The following is a 22,132-nucleotide window of genomic DNA, read 5'->3' on the forward strand; positions in this document are numbered from 1 at the left end:
GATAACAAATTAACCTCTGCAAAATGAATAGAAAAAATAGTTCTAATATTTTTTCTGAACTTTTTTATTTATTATCAGTTTATTATATAGCGCAGCATATTCAGTTGCGCTTTACAATTTAAATCAACATTAATAGAACAAGACTGGGTTGTAAAAGACAGACAAAAGGAAAGAGGGCTCTGCTCTAAAGCTTACAATCTATAGGGAATTAGGTGTTGATACACAAGGATAGGTACTACAAATTGCAAATTGGTCCAGGCCCGATTGCAGAGATTCTTGTTGAGCTGTATGATCCAGTCACACTGGAAAGTTGGCCTAGGGTCAGGAGGATGTGAAATTGAAGAGAGAAAATGTGATGTGTGTAAACTATAAGAAGGGAGTTAGATAGGGAAGCTATAAAGGTTGTGTGGGCGGTTCTGGAATCTGATAAGCTTGTCTGAAGAGGTGAGTTTTTGGAGAATGCTTGAATGAGGGTGGGTGCAGCCAGAAAGAAGTCCTGTAACCTTGCATGGGAACAAGTAATGCGTAAGGAGGAGAGACGCAGATCTTGAGCAGAGTGGAGATGACGGGTTGAAGTTATTTTTTCTGCAAATACATAAATATGTATGTGCCCCAAATAACATTGTCCACATACCAGTAACTCATGAGTAGAGACAGACATGGAGTAGATTAAATTGTACTTCTAGTTTAAATACTCACATTTCAAATGCACTATTATATTGGTCTTTGCCTCAAGACACTATCCCCACCACAGTCCATGAAAGTCACTGCCAGGCTTACACACATTACCAATTCTTGCATTGGCTCCCTTTAAGGGGAATATCCATTAGCAGATAAATTGAATGAACGATATATCGTTCAGTCATTCAATTTATCTGCTATGGATAGGCCCTGAAAGATGACAGATGCGCACTCCTGCGGCCGATAAATTTTATCTTTCATCTGTCCAACTTGTTGGTCAATTATCGCATATCGCTGCCAGATATTTGAAATATTTGGCAGTTTATATGCGGTAAACGACGAACGACATTAACAGCAGCTACAAAGCACTGGAGAGAAAAAAATCCACTCCCTGAATGATGTCATGCGATATCGTTCATCTTTTGCAAAAATATGTCATGTACATGACATATCTTTCAGCACAGCCACCAGAATTTTCAATAGATATATTTTGTCTTTCATCGTTCAGAAAAACATCTGCTAAAGGATAGGCCCCTTTATCTCTGCACATAAAATTTTAAGTATTATCCTTAACTCAAAGTAATTTTGTCCACCGAAGAGATATGTAACTCTATGTACTCTTTAAAAAGCAACAATTCATGGATCAAGTAATTTAATCTCATTACATGCATTTCTACAAAACTGTAGATGGCAGAACAGTTCCTCCTGCCTGAAGGCACTACTTAAGACTGTCCACTTCAGTTTCTCTTCTTTTAAACCTATATTTTTTTCCCCAGAGAATATTACATTTACTCCTCAAACTGGGTAAATGATTTGTCATTCCGATCCATCAAACACAACAAATCATTCAAATTGCATCTTCTGATTTGCTGTACGTTTCTCAATCTGATGATGTGACTGACGACCACATGCATTTGGATGTGGCGGGGGAACGACATATCATGCAGTCGTTCACCAAATTGTGAGGTGTGTACGGACCACACGTCAAATCATTCTGTTGCATCTGTCGTCGGCTTTGTACACAGATCTAGTGTGTACACAGCATCGTTTATCATCTTCTGTTTGCTTTTATTTCACTTTCAAAATTCTTGGCAGCATCATTTCTCAATTCTTGCCCTTTACACTGTAGACTCTAAGGGGTATATTTACTAAAGTGCAGGATTTTTGAAGTGGAGATGTTTACCATAGCAACCAATGAGATTGGCATTTATCTTGGAGTTATCCCAGACTCCTCCCTCTCCTTTAAACCGCACATTCAGCACCTCTCACAGTCTTGCCGTTTTCACCTAAAAAATATCTCCAGGATTAGACCCTTCCTCACCCAGGGTGCCACTAAAACCCTCATCCACTCACTGGTCATATCCAGATTGGACTACTGTAACCTTCTCCTAGCTGGCCTCCCAGTCTCTCACCTATCTCCACTACAATCGGTTCTCAATGCTGCTGCTTGGCTCATCTTCCCCTCTCCTTCAAGCCCTACACTGGCTCCCCTTCCTCTTCAGATGCCAATTCAAGGTTCTTACATTCGCCTACAAAGCCCTCACCAAATCCTCTCCCGCATACATTTCTGACCTTCTATCCCTTCACACTCCCGCCCGTCCACTTTGCTCAACTAATGCATGCCACCTCTCTTGCCAACTGATTACTTCCTCCCACTCCAGCATCGGAGATTTTGCCTGTGCTGCTCCCTACCTTTGGAATGCTCTCCCTATCAGACTCTCCACCTCTCTACAAATCTTCAAACGGGCTCTCAAGACCCACTACTTCATCAAGGCCTTTCAGCACTCATCCTAACCCACCTCATTCTCTTTCCTTCCTATCTACCCCTTCTGTGTCACACCTGTCTGTCTGCCCCTCCCCTTAGAATGTAAGCTCACATGAGCAGGGACCTCTTCCCTCATGTGCTTCTCTTTACACTTTATTCTACTCTCTACTCCCCATTAGGACACCTAACATGGGACTGCCAACTCCCGGCAGCTTATTGTGAGTGCTTTAATCACTATTTCAGCAATGTATACAAGTCGTGTCCTTGCCCTGCACTGTAATGTACTGTAAGTTACTTGTTTCTTGGTCACCTATTAGCTCTATGTACTATGTAAGGCACTGCGGAACACTTGTGGCGCCATATAAATAAAGGATAATAAATAATAACTAGCACCTTCTAGAAGAGAATAGCTAGAATTTGATTGGTTGCTATGGGCAACAACTCCACATCTAAAAATCTACACTTTAATAAATATACACCTTAGATCTCTCAAGAAGGATCCTCTTCAATCTTGTTGTTTTTCAGGTTTAAAACTAAAAGGTCACGTTTTCCACCTTTTATAAAAATTTATATTCCCACACATCACAATTGGGTGCAGGGTAATGACCCAGGTTGGAACCCTGGAAATGGCACAACTGCACATAAGCGGTCCCTGTAAAATGGACACACACTGTACCACAAGAATAAAAATAAGCAAACACAATTTTAAAATGAAACTGGAGTTTATTAAAGGACTCCCCAAATCCATATTGTGTGCCTGTACATGGATATACAGTAATTGTAAATTCTTTGTGTGATCAATACAGCTCGGGGGGAATCAACGTGTGTCAAAACTTTTAGGCTCATGTAACGGGTAGGAAGTAGGGATCAGTTGTCTTCTTTTCACTCAGTGAGCCAATAGCAACAGCTCTGCATGATGGCCAGCATGTAGCTAGATTTCACTGTGATAGCAGGACCCCAGTTTTACAGTCTTCCTGTTAGAAGTACAACCAGCACAGGATGAGTAAGGATTTGGGGGAAGGGCATGCTACCCAATATTGAATGTTTAAGCACTAATTCAAAACCTTTAATTACATGTATTAAAATGTTTTTCTTTTACTCTACAGCACCTAAAAGCAGTTAAAATACTTTCTGAATTTCACTGAAATGTACAAAGCCAAATGTATTCAACCAATCCAGAAATCAGTGACTAAAATTATTTTTTTGGGGGGGAGGGGGATGAATCAAACCTTCTAAAGAGTAGAGAAGTTGCCTATGGCAACCAATCAGTTTTTGCCTATTTTATTGAATGTACAGATTCTGCAAGATCTATTGTGAATATCCTATTTGAGATTATACTATCTGCCTCCCCAGCTAGTAGATTTATTTGATCATTGTGCAGTCTACGCCTTGCTACCAGCTGTACAATGGTCACAGTAGGATAACTGGCAGTTTTGGTGCTAGTATATATAGATCATGATATAATAATCTTATTCCTTCTTCAGCAACACCTAGATGCTTTGCATATAATGTTAAGAAAAAATGAAGTGACTGATCTAGGTTTACAAAGACAGATCTGCAATCTGTACTTTGATACTATTGACATCGGTTTATTACTATGGGCATTGGGTACAACCAATCTTACACCAGTTGTGGCATGCCTTTAGAAACACTATCGTTGTACCACCAACTTCAACATCTGATCAATCAAAAATACATGTTACAAAGAATACTGGGAAATATTGGGGAAGTGCAATTTAATCTAAATCAAATCAATATTTGGTGTGACTACTCTTTGCCTTCAAAACAGCATCAATTCTTCTAGGTACACTTGCACACAGTTTTTGAAGGAACTCTGTTGATCTTTGGAACAACCTCCCTGCCGAGTTCCTTCAAAAACAGTGTGCAAAGAGCTGATGCTGTTTTGAAGGCAAATGGTGGTCACAGCAAATACGAATTTGATTTAGATTCATCTTCTGTTCATTCACTTTGCATTTTGTTAATTTATAAAAATAAACCATAAACTATTTTTGAAGGCATTCTTACGTTGCAGCATTTTTTTCACACCTGCCTAAAACTTTTGCACAGTACTGTATATTTTTGTCATTTAAAAAAACCTTAAAAACTTTCAAAATACACCTCTAAAACCCACCTACAAACTTAAATACACCTATCCCACTCACATAGCTCCCCATATACCTGCCCCACATCAATTAACCCATTTTCCCACACTTTGTACTTTTTCACCACAAATATGAAATGTCCTTATTGGCCAAAATAAGCCAACTAAAAAAAAAATATTTGCCTAATTAGTCATTAAAGAGGGTGTTCCAGTAGTTCTGAACCAAGTCCCAACATTTTTAGGCAAAAATAGGGGTTTTGCACAACTTTTCACCTACTAAGGAGGTGGTGAAAACTTTTCGTGGCAAATAGTATGAAGAATTTGCACTCACAAAAAGTTGTGGCTAACAGAATTACACAATAAGCCGTTTTTAGCAGAAAAATGGCTTATCGTGGCTAATTGAAATCCCCACTAAATGTGTTGGGGGCCTAGGGAGATGTATACAAATTTATCTTTTAACCTTACCACAGTTGAGCACTGGCTGGACCATAGCCAGATGAATACACAAATATATGCAAAGCATTGTTATAGAGAAACGTATTTAAAAAAAAAAATGTTATGTATTAGAATACTGACTACTTATTGTATTGACATTTCAAGCATTGGTGTGTTTCTCTAATAAGGTTTATCATATTGCTAGAGGCTACTGTAAATGTTTTACTTATCATTTCTCTTTAATATTGCCTATACAGGAAGAAGTTAAATTTGTAATACAAACTGCCGCATGCCATTTTCAGCACTGGGTTTTAAGCTACCACATTAGCAGTGAAAAATGCAGATATGCCTTAGTTGGGTAAGTGTATACAGGATAAATCTCAGGGAAGTTAAGCTGCCCCAGAAAGTATTGCTTAAGTTGCCCATAAGAAGTAATGGGTATACCTATCCATATCATTGTTATTCAACTGGTCTGTATGATTATTTTGCCTACTTTGCATAATATGCTGTATGACCTTTGCCTATGGGGATGCATATACATGGCGGGAATATAGAAGTTAAGAAGCTACCTATACATGGGATTGGCATGAATGACCGACAGACCTATGCCTGGCGGTACAATCCCGATGGAATACTTTCCGATCGGTATTTTCTTTCCTAATTAAACCTAACCCTCTCCCTCCCCCCTAACCCTCCCTTAGAGGTGCCTAACACTAACCCCCCTGTAAGTGCCTAAACCTATCCCCCCCTTCCCCGCAGCCTTAACCTAAGGCTCCCTGGAAGGGTACCTAACCCTAACCTCTCCTTTCCCTAGCCTATAACCCTAACCCTCCCGGGGATGGTGCCTACACCCAAGTCCCCCCTGGGAGCCCTGAAACCTAACCCCCACCTCCCCCCTCCCTTTAGCGGCTGTCCGCACCCGCCTTACCTTTGTTCGGTATGCCGGGCTCCTGGAGTAGGGAAAATGATAGGCGTCGGGATTTCGACGCCTATCATTAGACCCCTGCTGGGATTAGATAGTCGGGAAGCCAGCAGTCAGCATTTAGACCGTCGCTTCCTGATTGCGGCACTGATTCAGAGCCGGACACTCTGACAGAGTGCTCGCTCTGAATCAGGGCAGGTCTTTATTTTTTTTTTAGAACGGCCTCCTGGCCACTCACATAGCTGTGGGTGACCACCCACAGCTATAGCGAGCGGCCAGGAAGATGGTCGCGATGGTAGGGTCTCGTTGCCGCAAGCCCCAGAGATTTCGGCTCTAACAGAGCCGAAATCTCTCCCACTGACATCACTCGTGATGTCAGTGGGGCCGGCCCCAAACGGAGGTGTTCACATGGGAACGCCTCCGTTTGGGCAGCCACTCCCCTGGCCCGCCCACCAAAGGGGGCGTGCTGTCACTCAACATCGATAGCACGCCCATTTTAGTACGAGACCCGGAGCGATGGATTGCCCATCGCTATCTGGATCTAGTGCAGGCGCACGACGGAGCCAGCTCCATCATGCGCATGCACTCTGGGCCACCATCGACCCGGTTGCGAGCGCTCAGCGCTTGCAACCGGGTCTAAATCAGGCCCTGCATCCCCTATACATGCTTAATTACATAACTATGTTATAATGGTTTGCACAATTCCTTGGTCACTTAAAAAGTGGGAGGCACATATAGAAACCGTTGTAATTCCTACACCGTTCACCTGATTTGGATGTAATTACTCTCAAATTAAATCTGAAAGGCTGCAGTTAAAGCACATCTTGTTTGTTTCATTTCAAAGCCATTGTGGTGGTGAATAGAGGCCAAAATATGAAAATTCTGTCAATGTCCCAATAATTATGCACCTGACTGTATATGCTCCTTTTGTTTTATGCGATTTATGACATACCTCAAAGACTCCACCTTGAACCTGGCCATCCAAAGCTGGATGTTTAGGAGACTTCAGGTTCAAAATGGGCCAACTATTTTAGTCCAACTTCTGGTCCAAAAAGTGACCTGAGTAGAAACACAACTGGTTCTGCTCTCTGGAGACTAAAATGACTATGGCTGCAGAGAATAAAAACCAGAATGACTTAATTTAGGGTAAAATGCTTTGTTTTAGCTCCAGGAAAACCATTGGTGAAACACCACCTGGTTGTGGTTGTAGCCCTGATTTAGGATTCCTCTCACCCAGGAGTCTGAGATGGAAAAAGACCACAGGCATCAGAAGAGAAACAGACTTGCTCCCACCATGATATAAATACATTCCCAGAGAATGTTAGGATCCCTAGAATCCTTTTGTACTCTGTGTCTGCTCCCATACCCTAAGCCAGGAATTCTGATATATCATGGATGTTCGGAAGATAGAAAATCCTATAAGGGCATACAGGACTGCAAACACTCCATGAAATGCTCCAACTTGAATGCCTTATTGGGGGATGGCCCCACCACTCTATATAAATTCTTAAGTGTTGTTTCAATCTTCTTGTATGTGCTTTTCCAATAAATCCACAGCATTCAAAATCAAAATGATGATGTTTGAGGGCAAGTGTGTTTATGGGAGCATCCATCCTAGATATCAACTCCCTGTATACTCAATGGGTAGAATATAATGTGTTTGCTACCAGCATGATGTTTAAAACCCAAAACTGGTTTAGTTCATTCCTGTCTAAAAGATCTTCCAAGTAAAAGGAAGAAAACAGTATGTATTTTCTTCCTCTTAAACAGTGAATTGTCAGGCTTATAGGTAAGCCTGCTAATAAAGAGGTGCTGAATATGGTTAGCAATTCTCCCCAGTGCCCAGTATTTAGAAATCTATACTATCCATAAGGATGCACCCCTTTAATTCCCCTGTGCCTAGTGTGGGGCAGCCATGACAGGGAATTCACACCTGACCCCAACCACCAGTGAGTCACATGGCAGACCACTATGACAGGTGTAGACAGCATCTGCATCCTGGACTTTAGATCCACTTACCTTGTGACTGTACCTTCAGAGGCAGTTCTACATCTGAAGCAAGCAGATAGGACAGTAGTACGTACTCCTGCTTCAGGCATCCAGTCGACTATCCTTGCTACGGAGATGCCAACACAATTAAAATAAAAGGAGTATAAAGTAATAAGGTATTTTTTTTTAGAAACGTCTGCATAAGGCAGTCTAGCAAGAGAGCTCTGGAGGATACTTTACAAAAACATAAGTTTATCCCAGCAGGCTTCAGGTGTATAGAGGAGGAGGAGTTTAGTCTCATAGAACAAAATTTGAACTGTGCACACTGCAGCTAAGCCTCTAACCCAGAGTTCCAGAGTCCAACATAAGAAGGATAGAGAAATAATTTTACTCAGCATATTTAATATGTAAACGCTTGGTTAATAAACAATGTGGTTCTCATCAGCTACATGGCCCTAGAGAAGTTAATTTCTGACTTTGATAAACAGTAGATCTAAAAGTAGGTCACCATCAAACTAAGTCCTCCATTAGAGTCGAGGGACAAAACCTCTGAAACATGCGGAGACTAACCATCTGCATAACTGGCGAGCATAAGCCTGACCTATCAAGGATTCATCCTGACATCACTAATATCGGAGGAAAAGTCATGCACCAGCAAGAGCTTTCACCTGTCTATTACTATCACAGATACAGTCCTGTCTTTTGCACAAGCAGAAAGACATACAAGCAGGTGAGAACCTTTCTGTATTGTATGTACATACTTCCAGAATGAACAGATCTCTTGACTCTCCTAAAATCCATGATTTATATTTCGGCTTTGTGGACTTACTGTACATTAAGAGACATTCTAAGTCAAAAGCTTTTATGATTTGTGCATGTTTTATAATTTCTTCATATATAAGGTTCACTATACCTATTCTTTGTCATTTTTTAAAATACAGAGACCATTTATTTTTAAGTTAATATTAATGATTTGGGAGCTGGACTTTTTGTCCTATTTATATACATAATCTAATATCTCTGTTGAGTGAGTTAAATATTGACACTTAATACATTTCATTCAAAGATAAACAGATGTAGACATTCTCTTATAGACAGATTACAAAGACATGCATGCAGCTAAGAAATCAAGAATATGCTTTCCTTGATTGGAGAGGTCATTGATCTTAAGAATTAAAAACCACAATAATTAAAGATACTTATTCAATCTGACTTTGTATTTGATCTTTAAAGAGCAATTGCAAAATGCCAAGGCCAATAGGTGTTAATGTGTTCGGAGCTTGCATCAAGATATTTGATTAATAACCAGGGTTTCTGTTTAATCAACCACTTAGCATAACCTAAGTGCTATCAGCAGAAATTAAACTTATAAAGAATTTAGAAACGCTCATAACCCAAATAAAGAAACGCAACATTGGTAGTGAATAACAACTATCTTATGTCTTTGCAATAGGTAGAATCTGAGATAGTAGTGTCAACATAATTCTAAAGGTGCACATCCACTAGGTGATTTTAATGAGCGATTTAATGATTATGACATCGTAATCAATCAATCGCTCATTAATCGTGCACAAAACGTGCACTACAATGTCAGAAACAACCAGCGATGCGCGCTCCTGCTGGTAGTTTCCGACATTAATCATCGCCTGAACATGCCTGTCAATCTGCCAATAACGACAGATTGGCCATGTTCAGGGATGAGGGAGGGTGTCTACACTGAACGACAAATCATTCAGTGTAGGCACTATGGGGGATAGGGAACAACTGTACGATTACAATGTTATAATCGTACTGTCTTTACCCCATCGCCTAGTTGATGTGCACTTTAAGACATAAGATTAAAACAAAATAGTTATTATATGCAATTCATTTTACATCTACAACTTCAGCACATCTACATTTTTGGTACTAGCATCCATACTTATTTTTGCAAAAGGCCTAGTTCCATCAGAAAGAGTTCTAGTGTTAGCAGTGTAAAGTGCTTTGCTTAAATAAACTAGTCTAAAGTAGAGATGTGTGCAGACTTCTGTGTTTTGGTTTTGATTTTAACAAAACCACCCTCAAATATTGTGGTTTTAAATTTCTTTAAAAATTGATAAAAACGGCTAAAATCATGTAATTTGGACATGTTTTTGTTCCTAAAGTATTAGCAACATCAATGACATTCATATCCAGTCAATTTTGACCACCTCACAATATTGTTTTCACCAATATTGTCCAAAGGCTGCAGTGACCTAAACTAAGCGACAGAGCAACAGCACAACACATGGCAGTTACACTTCTCCAAACAACAAATCACAGGCCTCAGGCCAGTACAGGTAAATGGAGATGGAGTAACAGGTTAGCAGACTTTACAGCAAGGTAGACAAAGCCATAATGAAGAGTAGGGCATGATTAAACTGTCCCTGAGGCCTCCCACCCACCCATTTGTTGTACATTAAAAAGGACATGCACAGCTAAACCAAGAACTTCAGTGACATGAACTGCCACCTTTGTGAGGCACAGCACCACCAGGCAGTCACGGGAGCAGAGAAGAAAACCAAGACAGGGCCCAAATTTCCAGAGAACCTGGCCACACAAAATGCCAGCTAGCAGGCGAGTAAATGCTTCTTGGAGGGTCCACCACGACACAACAGGTAAGGAGTAACAAGGTGCCAGGTCAGGTGAGAGAACCATCAGTAAACAGAATGTTTGGCATGGGAGAGGCGGCAATATGCTACCAACTCCATGGTACGCCAGGCCTAACACTCAAAGTTGTAACATATTTACAATATTTCTGAAGAGTGGAACCTTCCAAGGCGTATAAATTTTCCTCAGCATGGCACCATTAGAAAAAAAGATTAAGATGACTGTTTGTGCCCTGTGTAATATATAATTGTGTATGAAGAGCAACTTTTTCATGCACTCCCCAATTTATTGAAGAAATTCATCTTTTTCTAAAATGATTGTCAAAGTCGAATAATTGCACATGATCGCAATACAATTTTTAACTGACGATTTGGACGTCTGCTCATCTGAATTATGTCGGTGCAATTCACGATGCACCTTTGCATGCGCATGCATCCTTCAGTGCACACGCACCCACACATACGCACAGTGCAAACTAGAGAAACTACACAATATTCTCACACTTACATATTCAATTTCTTATAAAAAGGTTCCCAACCATTAAGCTTAATATTAGAGGTTTTAATAGCAAATACTTATGTTGTGAAATGTAATGTGTACGATATTTAAGGTACATAAGCTAGTAGACATATGTTTGGTACCATTCTAAATCACTGTTTATTTGCAGATTTCCGGTTCAATCCACAAGGAAATCGCATCATGCGTTCGCAAGATATGAACTATATGAAATTAGTGGTTAGAATGTAAAGTTGTATGTAGTGTCTTTTGACTAGTTTAAACCAGTTCTGCGGTGGGAAAACCATACAAAGCAACATCTGAGGAACTGGGACATACCCCCAGTGATGCTGTATGAACTGTCCAATGACCTGCATCATACCAGAATGTCCAATGGAAACCTGTTAACTAGTTTCTTTGTTCTGTAAGGTATATAGCCTGCTCATTAGTTATAGTATACAGACATTCTTTCAATGACCACAGGCTTCTGGAAAGATGACTGTATGCTGGGACCAGTGCGCACGCGTATGTATCGGCTTGTACCTTTTGTATTTAATTGTATTTTGCGCTAATGGTGTTAGATTAAAGCGTGCAACTTTCTTTTATTGTAATAAGAACTTTTGTGCTTTGGAACCACAATATAAGTCTGGAAAGCAATTATTTGTTATGCGACTTGTAGTGCTAAACAGCAACATTTTGGGTTTATAGATTTAGGGGTATCAATAGGATCAAACCAACAGTTCTCACAAGAGAATAAAAAAACAAAAATTCATACAACAGCAAAAAAAAATTTCCAGGACACAGTTCTTTTTCTCCTTCCTTCCACTGAAATCCATATGTGCTGGAGAATGCAAATAAATAACATCATATAAGAAGCAAACCCTCCCCTGCAGGAGCTGAGCAATATGTTGTTTCAAGTGCCCACAAAAAGTAGGTGCTCTAGGTGCCTGCCTAAGGTAGCCTAATGGCAAGCTCTGGTCCTGATAAGAAGCAGAGCAAGAAATTATATAATCAACCTCTCAGAGCAGTAAGATTAACACAGCTGAAAGCAAATATAACTGGTTATATGGGCTTGCTGGTGAGTTATATAGTGCATACTGGCACCAGAGCAATGACCACTGTACAATTTAGAGAAACCAAGTAATTTAAATGTTGTAAGAATACTGCAAGACAAATAGTTAACTAACTGATATCACAGAGTTTAAACTGAAGATTGGTTTGAAGCTCACCTGCCAACTAACTTATAGCTTTTAAAGGTGAAACAATCACTAAACAGATGTTCTCATACTACCAAAAATGCAGCTGACGCAGCTTAAAATAAATGTTTACACAGGGGTGCATAAGAGCTGTGATCACAAAAAATGTTAATAAAAAATTAATCAAATATACAAAGTCATAAATTCACTGAAGTGGATTTATGACTTTTATTATTTGGTTAATTTTGATAGCAGTTACTAGGTTTTCATAAGTATGACTGATAGTGTAGCACCTGCAGAGAAATGGGGTCCCATGTAGGCTGCAGGCTTAAATGCATTGATCAATCCATTAACCAAAACCACATTATTTATGTACCATGATGGCAAGTGCTGACTTATGTTTTTATTCATTTAAGCAATGTGGTCACATGACGCTTTGTACCCCAGGTCTGGGAATGGTGAGTGCAGGTTTGTACCCCAAACCTAAGAGAGTCATAAATCAACTGTACTTGCCAGTGTGTATATATATATATATAGCCCAGCACCAAACCAAAAGAAAACTCATAGGGTAGTATATCACTACTTTATGGTTTAAAAATTGGGATTAAGAACACATACTGTACATAAGAATAACGTGGCACAAAACATATCAAAGACAATTCACCCAACCAGAAATCCGGATAGTTCGAACTGAGTGGTACCAAATTCAGGGAAACCTCCAACCATGGTATTTCCGCAGGGGGTGTGGAATTGAAAGATGGTGAGCAGGAACCCACCAACACATTTCGTTTGAACCAAACTTTCTCAGGGAAGTCTAGTATAGAACGTTGTAATTCTGTTCTCGTCATAAAACTTCCCATCACGTCCAATGCCAGATTAAGGTCCACATGGCCATGGAGCTGAAATTTACAAAGGGCCTAAACCCCATACTGTCTAAAGCAGTGATTCCCAACCTCGGTCCTCAAGGCACACCAACAGTCCTGGTTTTAGTGATATCCATGCTTAAGCACAGATGGATAAATCAAAATAACTGAGGTACTAATTAAGTCACCTGTGCTCAGTATGGCTATCCTTAAAACCTGGACTGTTAGTGTGCCTTGAGGACCATGGTTGGGAACCTCTGGTCTAAAGGAACATTGCACACACACACAACTACAATTACAAGGTGAGCTGGCGAAGGTGGAACCAAATACAACAGATGCAACACAGTTTTGCCCTGTACCGGCTCATTTTAACCCCTACCTACCACCACATACACACACATAGTACACGCTACACACAGACACAGTACACACCACTCATACTTTACAAGTGATTTCATCATTTTTAGGCAATGTCAAGGATACAAACTACAAAGAAATTGTCAGGGAAATGCTTAATAGTTACAGAAACCTTGGCTGCAATAGGAGTTTAAAAGGTAAATTTTTTGAATTCCCTTATTGAGCATTTCCCAAATAATCTCGAAGACTGCAGTGAAGAACAGAGTGAACGGTTCCACCAAGACGTTAAAGATGTAGAAAGAGGATACCAGGGTCTACTACTACTGCTGGATAATACACAGAGACGACACAGAAAAAGCTTATAAGCAAAAAGTGACAAAACGAAGTATGAAGACAAAAAAACAAAACCATAATTATTAAAAAAATCGTTAATATCTTGTTTCTATTATTGTTTTATTTTATTTTTATTTTATTATGTAATTAAGACAAAAACACAGTGATATCATCTACACTACAATTAAACCTTGTTTTTTCTTAAAAATGTATGTTACCTCCTTATAGGTAAATGTGATTTGGTACTATTTTTTGATGTACACAGGAGTATAATTAAGAATATAAAAGTATTATTAAAAAAGCTTTAAATAACGCAGGTCTGCGAAATGTAAGTTATCAGTGGTATGCGCATGCGTCACAGCCGCATTGCGCACACGCTGCAAATGAATTGTGATCGTACTCGCTGTGAGAGTTCACTTGCAATTGATTGACAGGAAGAGACCATTTTGTGGGTGGTTACAGGGAGTCCTCGCCAAAAAGCAGGCGCGTCGGGGCAGTTTCCTGAGTGTGTACTAGCCAGCTTCTGCGATTGCGCATGCAGAGAACAAAGCTGCAAAATTTGCAGATGCGCTTGCATTAGCGTACAACTCGGAATCAGGCCCTATATACTTAATAACAAAAACATGGGCAGAAAGGATCTCTCAAACCCACATGTCTCTCAAATACTCCATATTTGTAGATTATCACAAGGAATTGATTCCGCTGTAGCCAGTCCCCCTAAGGATAAATATTCCATTGGAAAATGGAAGTCCACTTAAAAATCGTATGGATAGACAAAGATGTATGTAGAAAAAAAAAACAAAAAAACAACAGTGTACAGTGATGGTATAGGCAGAAAGCATTCATAAGCATACACAAGAGAAAATAGATAATATTTAATTGAAAACATTGAAGTAAAGCAAAAGGAGATGGCCTGTCTTTGGAAAACTGTCCTGGATACAGAGTTACACAGTCAGGCCAAGCAGTGGGTACCGTGTATAATATGGGTAAGACCATGTGTGACATTTTTCTTTCTGTTTTGAAGTTTGCCTATTGTTGTTCTTGCTGCTGTCTATCAAAGGCCAAATTTGGTGTGGCTCATGAGGCAGCCCTTGACTAGATGGCCGCCTCTGACTTGGGTAAGTGAGTACATTTTAACTGTAATTAAAATGTATTCGAAGCATACATTAAAGAATACAAACTTGCAGAAAATGAGGAATACTTGAGGCTGGGTTGCATAACTAAATGTTTCGATCGTAATATTATATGAACAAATGCTTTCATTTTGCTTAAAACACTCAAGATGTGTAGTGGTTGTCACACATTGGGGTCCAAGCCCCTATTACAGGGTCCAGCGGTGTGACCTTATTGCCATCTGTGTCCCTGCTAGTCACCTTCAGCATCCCTGAAACTTGTGGTTACTCATCTGTAACATGTAGTTCTGGCCATTCTGTATCATGGGCACCACCATCTTGGACAGCATCACATGCTAAGCTTTTACAAACCAGTTTTGCAACTTCTGGTCACATGATTCATCCAGCCTATCAGTTATAAGGGCACCCTATTTAAACCAGGAACTGCTGACTGTTAATCAACTTATCTCCCTAAAGATCAGTACCCTGGATCCTGGTTTCTTCTGCATCTGATCCAGTCATCAGTATTGTTAACAGCATTCTGCACTTTTTCCAGTTACCAGGCACTTGTTCCAGTTACCTTGCTTCATAAGGATTCTGCGCCTGTGTTCCAGCACACCTGCTCCAGCAATTGCTTCACAGCATTCAGCTTGCACTATTCAGAAAACCTGCACAGCACACAGGGGCTCATTCAGACCCGCTCGGGAGCGCAGGACGCTCGCAAGCGGGTCGATGTTCCCCCACTGCGCATGATGGAGGGAGCTCCGTCGTGTGCATGCGCGAGACCCGGATATCGACGGGCTCTCCGTCGCTCCGGGTCTCGCACCAAAGGGGGCGTGCTGTCGATGTTGATTGACAGCACGCCCCCTTTGGTGGGCGTGCCTGCCAGACAGAGGCGTTCCCATGGGAATGCCTACCGTCTGAAGCCGGCCCCACTGACATCAGTAGTGATGTCAGTGGGAGTGATTTTGGCTCTAATAGAGCCAAAATCACTCCAGGGCTTGCGGCAGCGACACCCTACCGCAGGGTCTCCGTCGCAAGCCCGATGGTCGCGATGGTCAAGACCATCGCGACCATCATCATGGACGCTCGCATATGCTGTGGAGGAGGGCACTGATTCAGAGCGAGCGCTCTGGTCAGAGCGTTCGGCTCTGAATCAGGCCCACAGTTCCAATATCACCTGCAGCCTGCTTCTATTGTGCACACAACATGTAGTTCCAACATCACCTGCAGCTTGCTTCAATTGCTCACAGTACACAGTTCCAACATCATCAGCAGCTTGCTTCCATTGTGCACAGCACACAGCTCCAACATCACCTTCAGCCTGCTTCTATTGTGCATAGCACTCAGTTTCAATATCACCTGCAGCCTGCCTGTTGTACTACAGTCTCAGTTCATCTTTTCTCACAGTCTAACTCAATCGTACTACTGGCACTCACTACAGTGTATCCAAAGAAAGTTCCAGTGTACTCTATTACTAAGCTCAGGGTATCCAGAAACCTATATCTGTCCTGTATTCAGTCTTCCCGAATACCAACTAGTAGAATTGGTTCACATGAGGAGAAGCAATATCAAGGCCTCAATGTCACAATCTGTTGCAGTACCACTCTTCTACCAGTAGTGCTGCTTTTCCCTGTTGTGCCTGCCCAGCATATTCCACCATGTCCTTCTGTAATTATGGGCTTCACATGTGACTGCCTGATAAATACCTGCTTTACAGTGCTTCGCTTGCCAGAACATCATGTTAGAACCACTGTGTCTGTTTAACAGGTCAGAACATCTGTGTTAGTTGTCTGTGTCTGGAATTCCATGTCAGACAATCAGGTTATTCTGCATCAGCCCAAGTCTGGTCTCCTGTTCCTGATTTGTTGCTGTATTCAACTTACAAGTTCAATCCTGCTGTGTTACATGCATACAAACTTATACCTGTTTATTTGGACTAAAGTCTGCTTCTTGAGAATCACACCTGTTGCATACTGCAAACAGCTCTGTTTATCAGCTCGTTTCCAATACTACTTCTAGCATTTGTCCTGCTAATTCTGAGTTCTGTTCCCTACACTGCCATTCAGTCAGTTGTTCTGATACATCTTGGCAAGACCATATAGAGCTCTTCAGTTATTAACTGCAATCTTCACTACCTGTGCACAAGCTAGAATCTGCCATCAGCATTATCCCAGTTATATTGGAAGTATATTTCTGTTGCTATATTCTCAGTGCTTCTGCTATTCCTGGACTTTGTTGAATTAACAATTCTTCAATAGTGCTTCTGCCCTTGATCAGTGTTTTCAGGCTGCATCTACTAGGTGCTTCTGAACCTGCTCACTGCGGGGGGAGATGTATTATGGTGGCTTGACTCTTCCTGCTTCACCTCTCTACCGAGGCAAAGCAGGGAACAGTACAGATGAGATGCAAGAACATCTCGTCTGCCGGAGTGAAAACTCCCCCCTCCGGCAATCCCTGCCAGAGCCCACAGCGCATCAGCCCAGTGTTAATGCTCTGTGTCTTACCTCCCGGTCGGCTCCACTGGGCATTAGCGAGATCTCACATGCTGTCCAGCAGCCACCGCAGCCAGGGTCAGTGCTGTCCCTGCTGTTGTGTTAGGGCAATGACAGCTGCAGCTGTATGAATGGTCATTGCCATTAACCGTTCATACATTACCTAGCACATTGGCATGCCATCTTGTAGATAGCAATGATGATAATAACAGGGGCACATAGCGCCAGTCATTCTGCTTGCTTCAATGTGTTATTACATGCAGGGAAATGATAACTGAAGCACTTAACGTGTGCAGTTACAGTTTTCCCCTCTACCATCCATTTATACATCTCCCCTATTGTCTTATACCCGGTAGGCTCTAGAGCTAACCCACATTGGCTCTAACCTGCATTCTGTTATTTGCTCTAATACTTTGTTTAAACCAGCATTATAAAAGTGCCGTTTTTATCTGCAGCACATTCCATGTGCATTTCCAAGTGCCTTTAATTCTGCCCACAGCTCAGCAGTAGACTTAGTCTTTCCTAGACTAAATCGTTATTGACCTGTATGATCCTGTGTCTCCTGCCTGTTATGTCCTGCAATGTATACTGTGGGCCAAATGTAATAGGGTGAAAGTTTAGAAAATGTGAGAGTTTAGCAGTAAAACTCTCACACTAATACATTAAGTTGTATTTTCAAAACAGGAAACACCTGGATGAGAGTTTAAATCTTGAGCGGTTTTTTTTTTGAGTCTGAAAAACATGCAAGTTTGCCTGTTCTGTGACTATTACATTGGCTGAGTTTAGAAAATGTGAGAGAAAACTGTTACATTTTTAAACTCTCACCCTATTACATTAGGCCCTGTGGGTGAGAATAAATCTGATTTGCTTCACTCTCAACATCTGTGATTCTCTTGATTCCTCTAGGCACACGCATAGAAGGGAATTTCCTCCAGGATTCCTGATACTTAAGCTCGTTCTACTCTCCCACAAGTGTAGCTAGCCCTAGGGATCCAAATTCGAATCTACTAAACCCCAGTGCTGCGACAAGTGCACAAAACAATGGATTTCTGGTTGTAATCAAGAATTATGGCTCTAGCACTAGTAACCAGGAAATCTGTGTATGGCAGATCCATAGTCACAGAATTGGATAAACTGGACTAAATGACTTAAAGTCTCTAATTCTAACACTTGTCACAGGATAAGAGAACAAGAAGTCTTACATATTCCTCTTGCCAACACTTTGGAGAAGAAGCTATCAGCCAAGCAAGCAGTATTTTTAGCAGTTTGGTGGTACTACATTTAAGCCATTGTCTCTGCAATATTGAGTACATTATGCTTATCAATCAAGGGTACACAAAATTCCACTCTATACCCAGAGGGAATATCTTAATGAAATTCCATGTTCCCTCCTCAACAGTAGAAGTAGAGACATTAAGTTTACAGACTCTGGGGTGTCCTCATTTATTTAAATCATTTCTGGAATTAGTTGGTACAATTAATTTGCTAGGGGGTAGGGGAACATAATTTCCAAATTTCAATAGCTTCTCACATCCTGCGTGCTTTCCCAATATTTGAACAATCAACTTCTAAAAAGAATCTTACTGAATAGCAGCTCTGAGGAAGCAATGAGTTCTAGCACGGTCTTAATAGGATAACAATTTTGTAACAGAAAATCTGAACAGGTCGTCAGACATAATCCAGGTGATAGAAATCCTACAGGGTTGGATAATAAATACAACAAAAAGCAATCTGGTGCTTTCTCAACAGCTAGCTACAGGAACAGATACTCAGTCACTTTCAATAGTGTTCCTGTACAGAATGAGAGAAATCAGGAAAACAGATAAATTTTTTGTCCTTCCTGTAGGACCCAGTCAAGGACAAGCTTTATCCAATCAGAATTTGCCAAGACAGATAAAGGTAGTCATTGTGCAGGTTTACGACGGGGACTAGTGTGAGGTAAGAGAAGTAATGAAGGTACATCATCTTATGGATGTGACCTCTTCTGCTGATCTCTGTTACAATATTTTTGTACTTGTACTGTTAATTACACTAATTTCATCCTGTTTGATATACAGCTTCTGTAAATCCCATAAGTTACTACTGCCATGGAGTTGAAAAGGATATAAATCAAATTATTTCTATTAGTTACCTTGAAATACTTCATGATAGAGATGTCCCCACCTGGGTTGTCTAATTATGTTTTACATAAGCGCTTTCTCAAGACACTAAACACAAGAGTCATTATATAAAACTTTCTTGAGCGTTTCTTTTTCCAATCTCTACTACTGACTATAGCGCTTACTCATACCTTTATGGCTGCTTTGGAGTATTTCAAGGAAACTTAAATTAATGGTAATCATTTCAGTATATCTTAATGACAATTAGTAGCTGAATAACTATAGGTAGAAAGGATCCAAGAACTACATTTGCGTAGCAGAAAAACATAAGCATGTTGCTAGACACATAACAGCCCATGTGATACAGTAACTACAAGAATAGGATTGGGTAATCAATACAGCAAAATATACAGTATCTGGTGTCTTCTCAACAGCTTTGAGTTGAAGCCGCAAGACAGGATACACAAAACTGATAAATATACAGTATAATCAAGATAATGATGCTTCCTAAGATCTGTCTAGAAAAACCTGAATGGTGTTCAACTGTCCAATGCTTTTGGATTGGTTCAAATTGGTTAATGACACAGTGATGCATGAAAGATTCTTCAATACTAGTATATAGATATTTATGGTCTGGTGTTGGTTTAATATCCATTCGACACAGCCAGTAGAATGTATTGTCTGGATCAATAAATGCCCTTTTTGCACTTTTCCCAATGCTTGCATGGTTAGCGTAGTGCTCTGCTGTGTGCGGTGAAGAAAAAGGGTCACCAGTCTACAGTATATACACAAAATAGAGATTTGACCAAAAAGAAAAAGATCCCCTCCAATGATATTCATGCTGTATCGATTCACAAAAAAATCCCATAAGATAATCTATCCCAACTCTTGTCTGGCTGTTTTAACTCTGTATTCAGTGGCTCAAGACAGTATTCTATGATCGTCTGGCTCAGAGGGAGTGATGGTAGGCTTGCTCTAGCCAGATGATTTGGGGGGGGGATCATCTGTATATCATGCAAATGAAACCCTCCACTGAAGCATAGTTATATTCAGCTTTAATTTTCGGGGGTTTGTTCTAGCAAAAAACATATTTACATTTATAAAAAGAAGAATTATAGATGCACAACTCCAACATTACTAATTATATATAATACATTTTGCAATAGAATTCTGCCTACTCACAGCACCCAGGTAACCTCTGAGGGTAGGTACCTAACATACTGGGGTTGAAATCCAGAGCGCAGGACATCCCTAAACAAGCTCAGCTGAGCCACCCCAGGGCATCACTCTAATGGACCTACCCTCAGAGGTTACCTGGGCGTAGTGGGTAGGCCCATAGCCATGATTATGCCCAAACCTCTATTTATTTATTGCAAAATGTACTATTATATATAATTAGTAATGTTGGAGTTGTGCATCTGTAATTCTTTTTGTGTTTGCAACAATAGTCTCCACAGGTAACACCTCCCAAAAAAAAAAATAAAATAAAAAATATATATATATATATATATTTAGGGTGTGCATTCTAGATCCCTTCTTTACATATTTACATTTATGTCTACAATAAAGCACACCATCAAATGTTTAATGCAATCACAGTATTCTATGTGATTTACCACAAGGAAATTCTTCAAAATACAGATGTGTCCACACACATCTATCCTCCGTGTGCTACAAGTCGTGTTACACAACGCTGTGTGACTGGGAAACGCTAAACATCTTTTTGTGCAACTTTTTCCCTTAAAATGCATCTTGTTTGCTAAGTGATACAAAATATGAAACACAAGCAGCTTATGCTGATTAAAGTGATATGCGGCATGCCTAGATTCTGTATGCGATTGCGGTTAGATCTGCATGCAAAATACTATGTTAAAGTGTCAGCGGCTATGACACAAATGCATTATATTGCATGCAAACACCGCTGCAGTTGCAGCATACCATTTTTATCAGCATAAGGAGTTGCTGAATAAGACATTTTAAGGAAAAAAGTAGCAAAAAAAAAAAGATGGCATGGCGCGACTAGAAGGGCTGTTTGACGCGCAAGGAGGCTAGATGTATGTAGACACAACAGTATTACATTTCCAACATTGTGGCATTAAATTGATCATGTAGAATTCATTAACAATAGAGAAAACAGTTGTTTCATTCCTTCTATCCCCATAAAGGAAAACTTATCTTACCTGGTTATTTTGCATTGTTCCCAGATTTGAAACAGGACTTATGGTTTTAACGGAACCAGGCATCTCATACAATGATTGAGGACCTTGCAAAGATGTAATTTTGTTTTCATTCAACTGCTTGTTAAGCCAGGATATTACTAGAAGAAATGATTAACAGACAATATGGTTTCATCACTAATGCGTTGGACAGAATCTTAAAAAAAATAGGCATTTATGTCACAGCCAAAAAAATTGGTCTTGGATGTCTATACTAGAAAATATGTTTTTTGCTTTTGCAGGGAGGGGGCAGGTAGGGCACAGAGGGAAAGGGGGTGTCAGAGTTGCAGACACAATCTGAGGTAGAGCAGAGAGGGAGGGTGGTCAACATATGGTTATCTACCAAAAGCCATGGGCTGCAGCTTTAGGTTGCATGGCTCCTCCTCCTCACTGACAGCAGCAGTAGTAGTGTCAGCGGGTTTTTCCGTTTTCTAAACGCTACTGC

At 40.5% G+C, this 22,132-nt stretch overlaps 1 protein-coding gene across 4 annotated transcripts in view; it reads right to left on the reverse strand.

The window, feature by feature from the left end:
* The window catches only part of LOC148526680 (spindle assembly abnormal protein 6 homolog), a 98,836-nt gene that overhangs the window by 18,723 nt on the left and 57,981 nt on the right, over positions 1 to 22,132 (reverse strand). For 2 of the 4 annotated variants that reach the window (XM_088470063.1, XM_088470062.1), the window contains exon 13: positions 21,652 to 21,788. In XM_088470063.1, the coding sequence (XP_088326189.1) occupies positions 21,652 to 21,788 (137 nt within the window). Of the gene's footprint in view, positions 1 to 19,865; positions 20,216 to 21,651; positions 21,789 to 22,132 lie in introns of those variants that run through there. The other 2 variants (XM_088470065.1, XM_088470064.1) reach the window with 2 other exon arrangements.

The sequence above is a fragment of the Taudactylus pleione genome, unplaced genomic scaffold (assembly GCF_031769625.1).
Source record: "Taudactylus pleione unplaced genomic scaffold, aTauple2 ptg000095l, whole genome shotgun sequence".
NCBI lineage: Eukaryota > Metazoa > Chordata > Amphibia > Anura > Myobatrachidae > Taudactylus > Taudactylus pleione.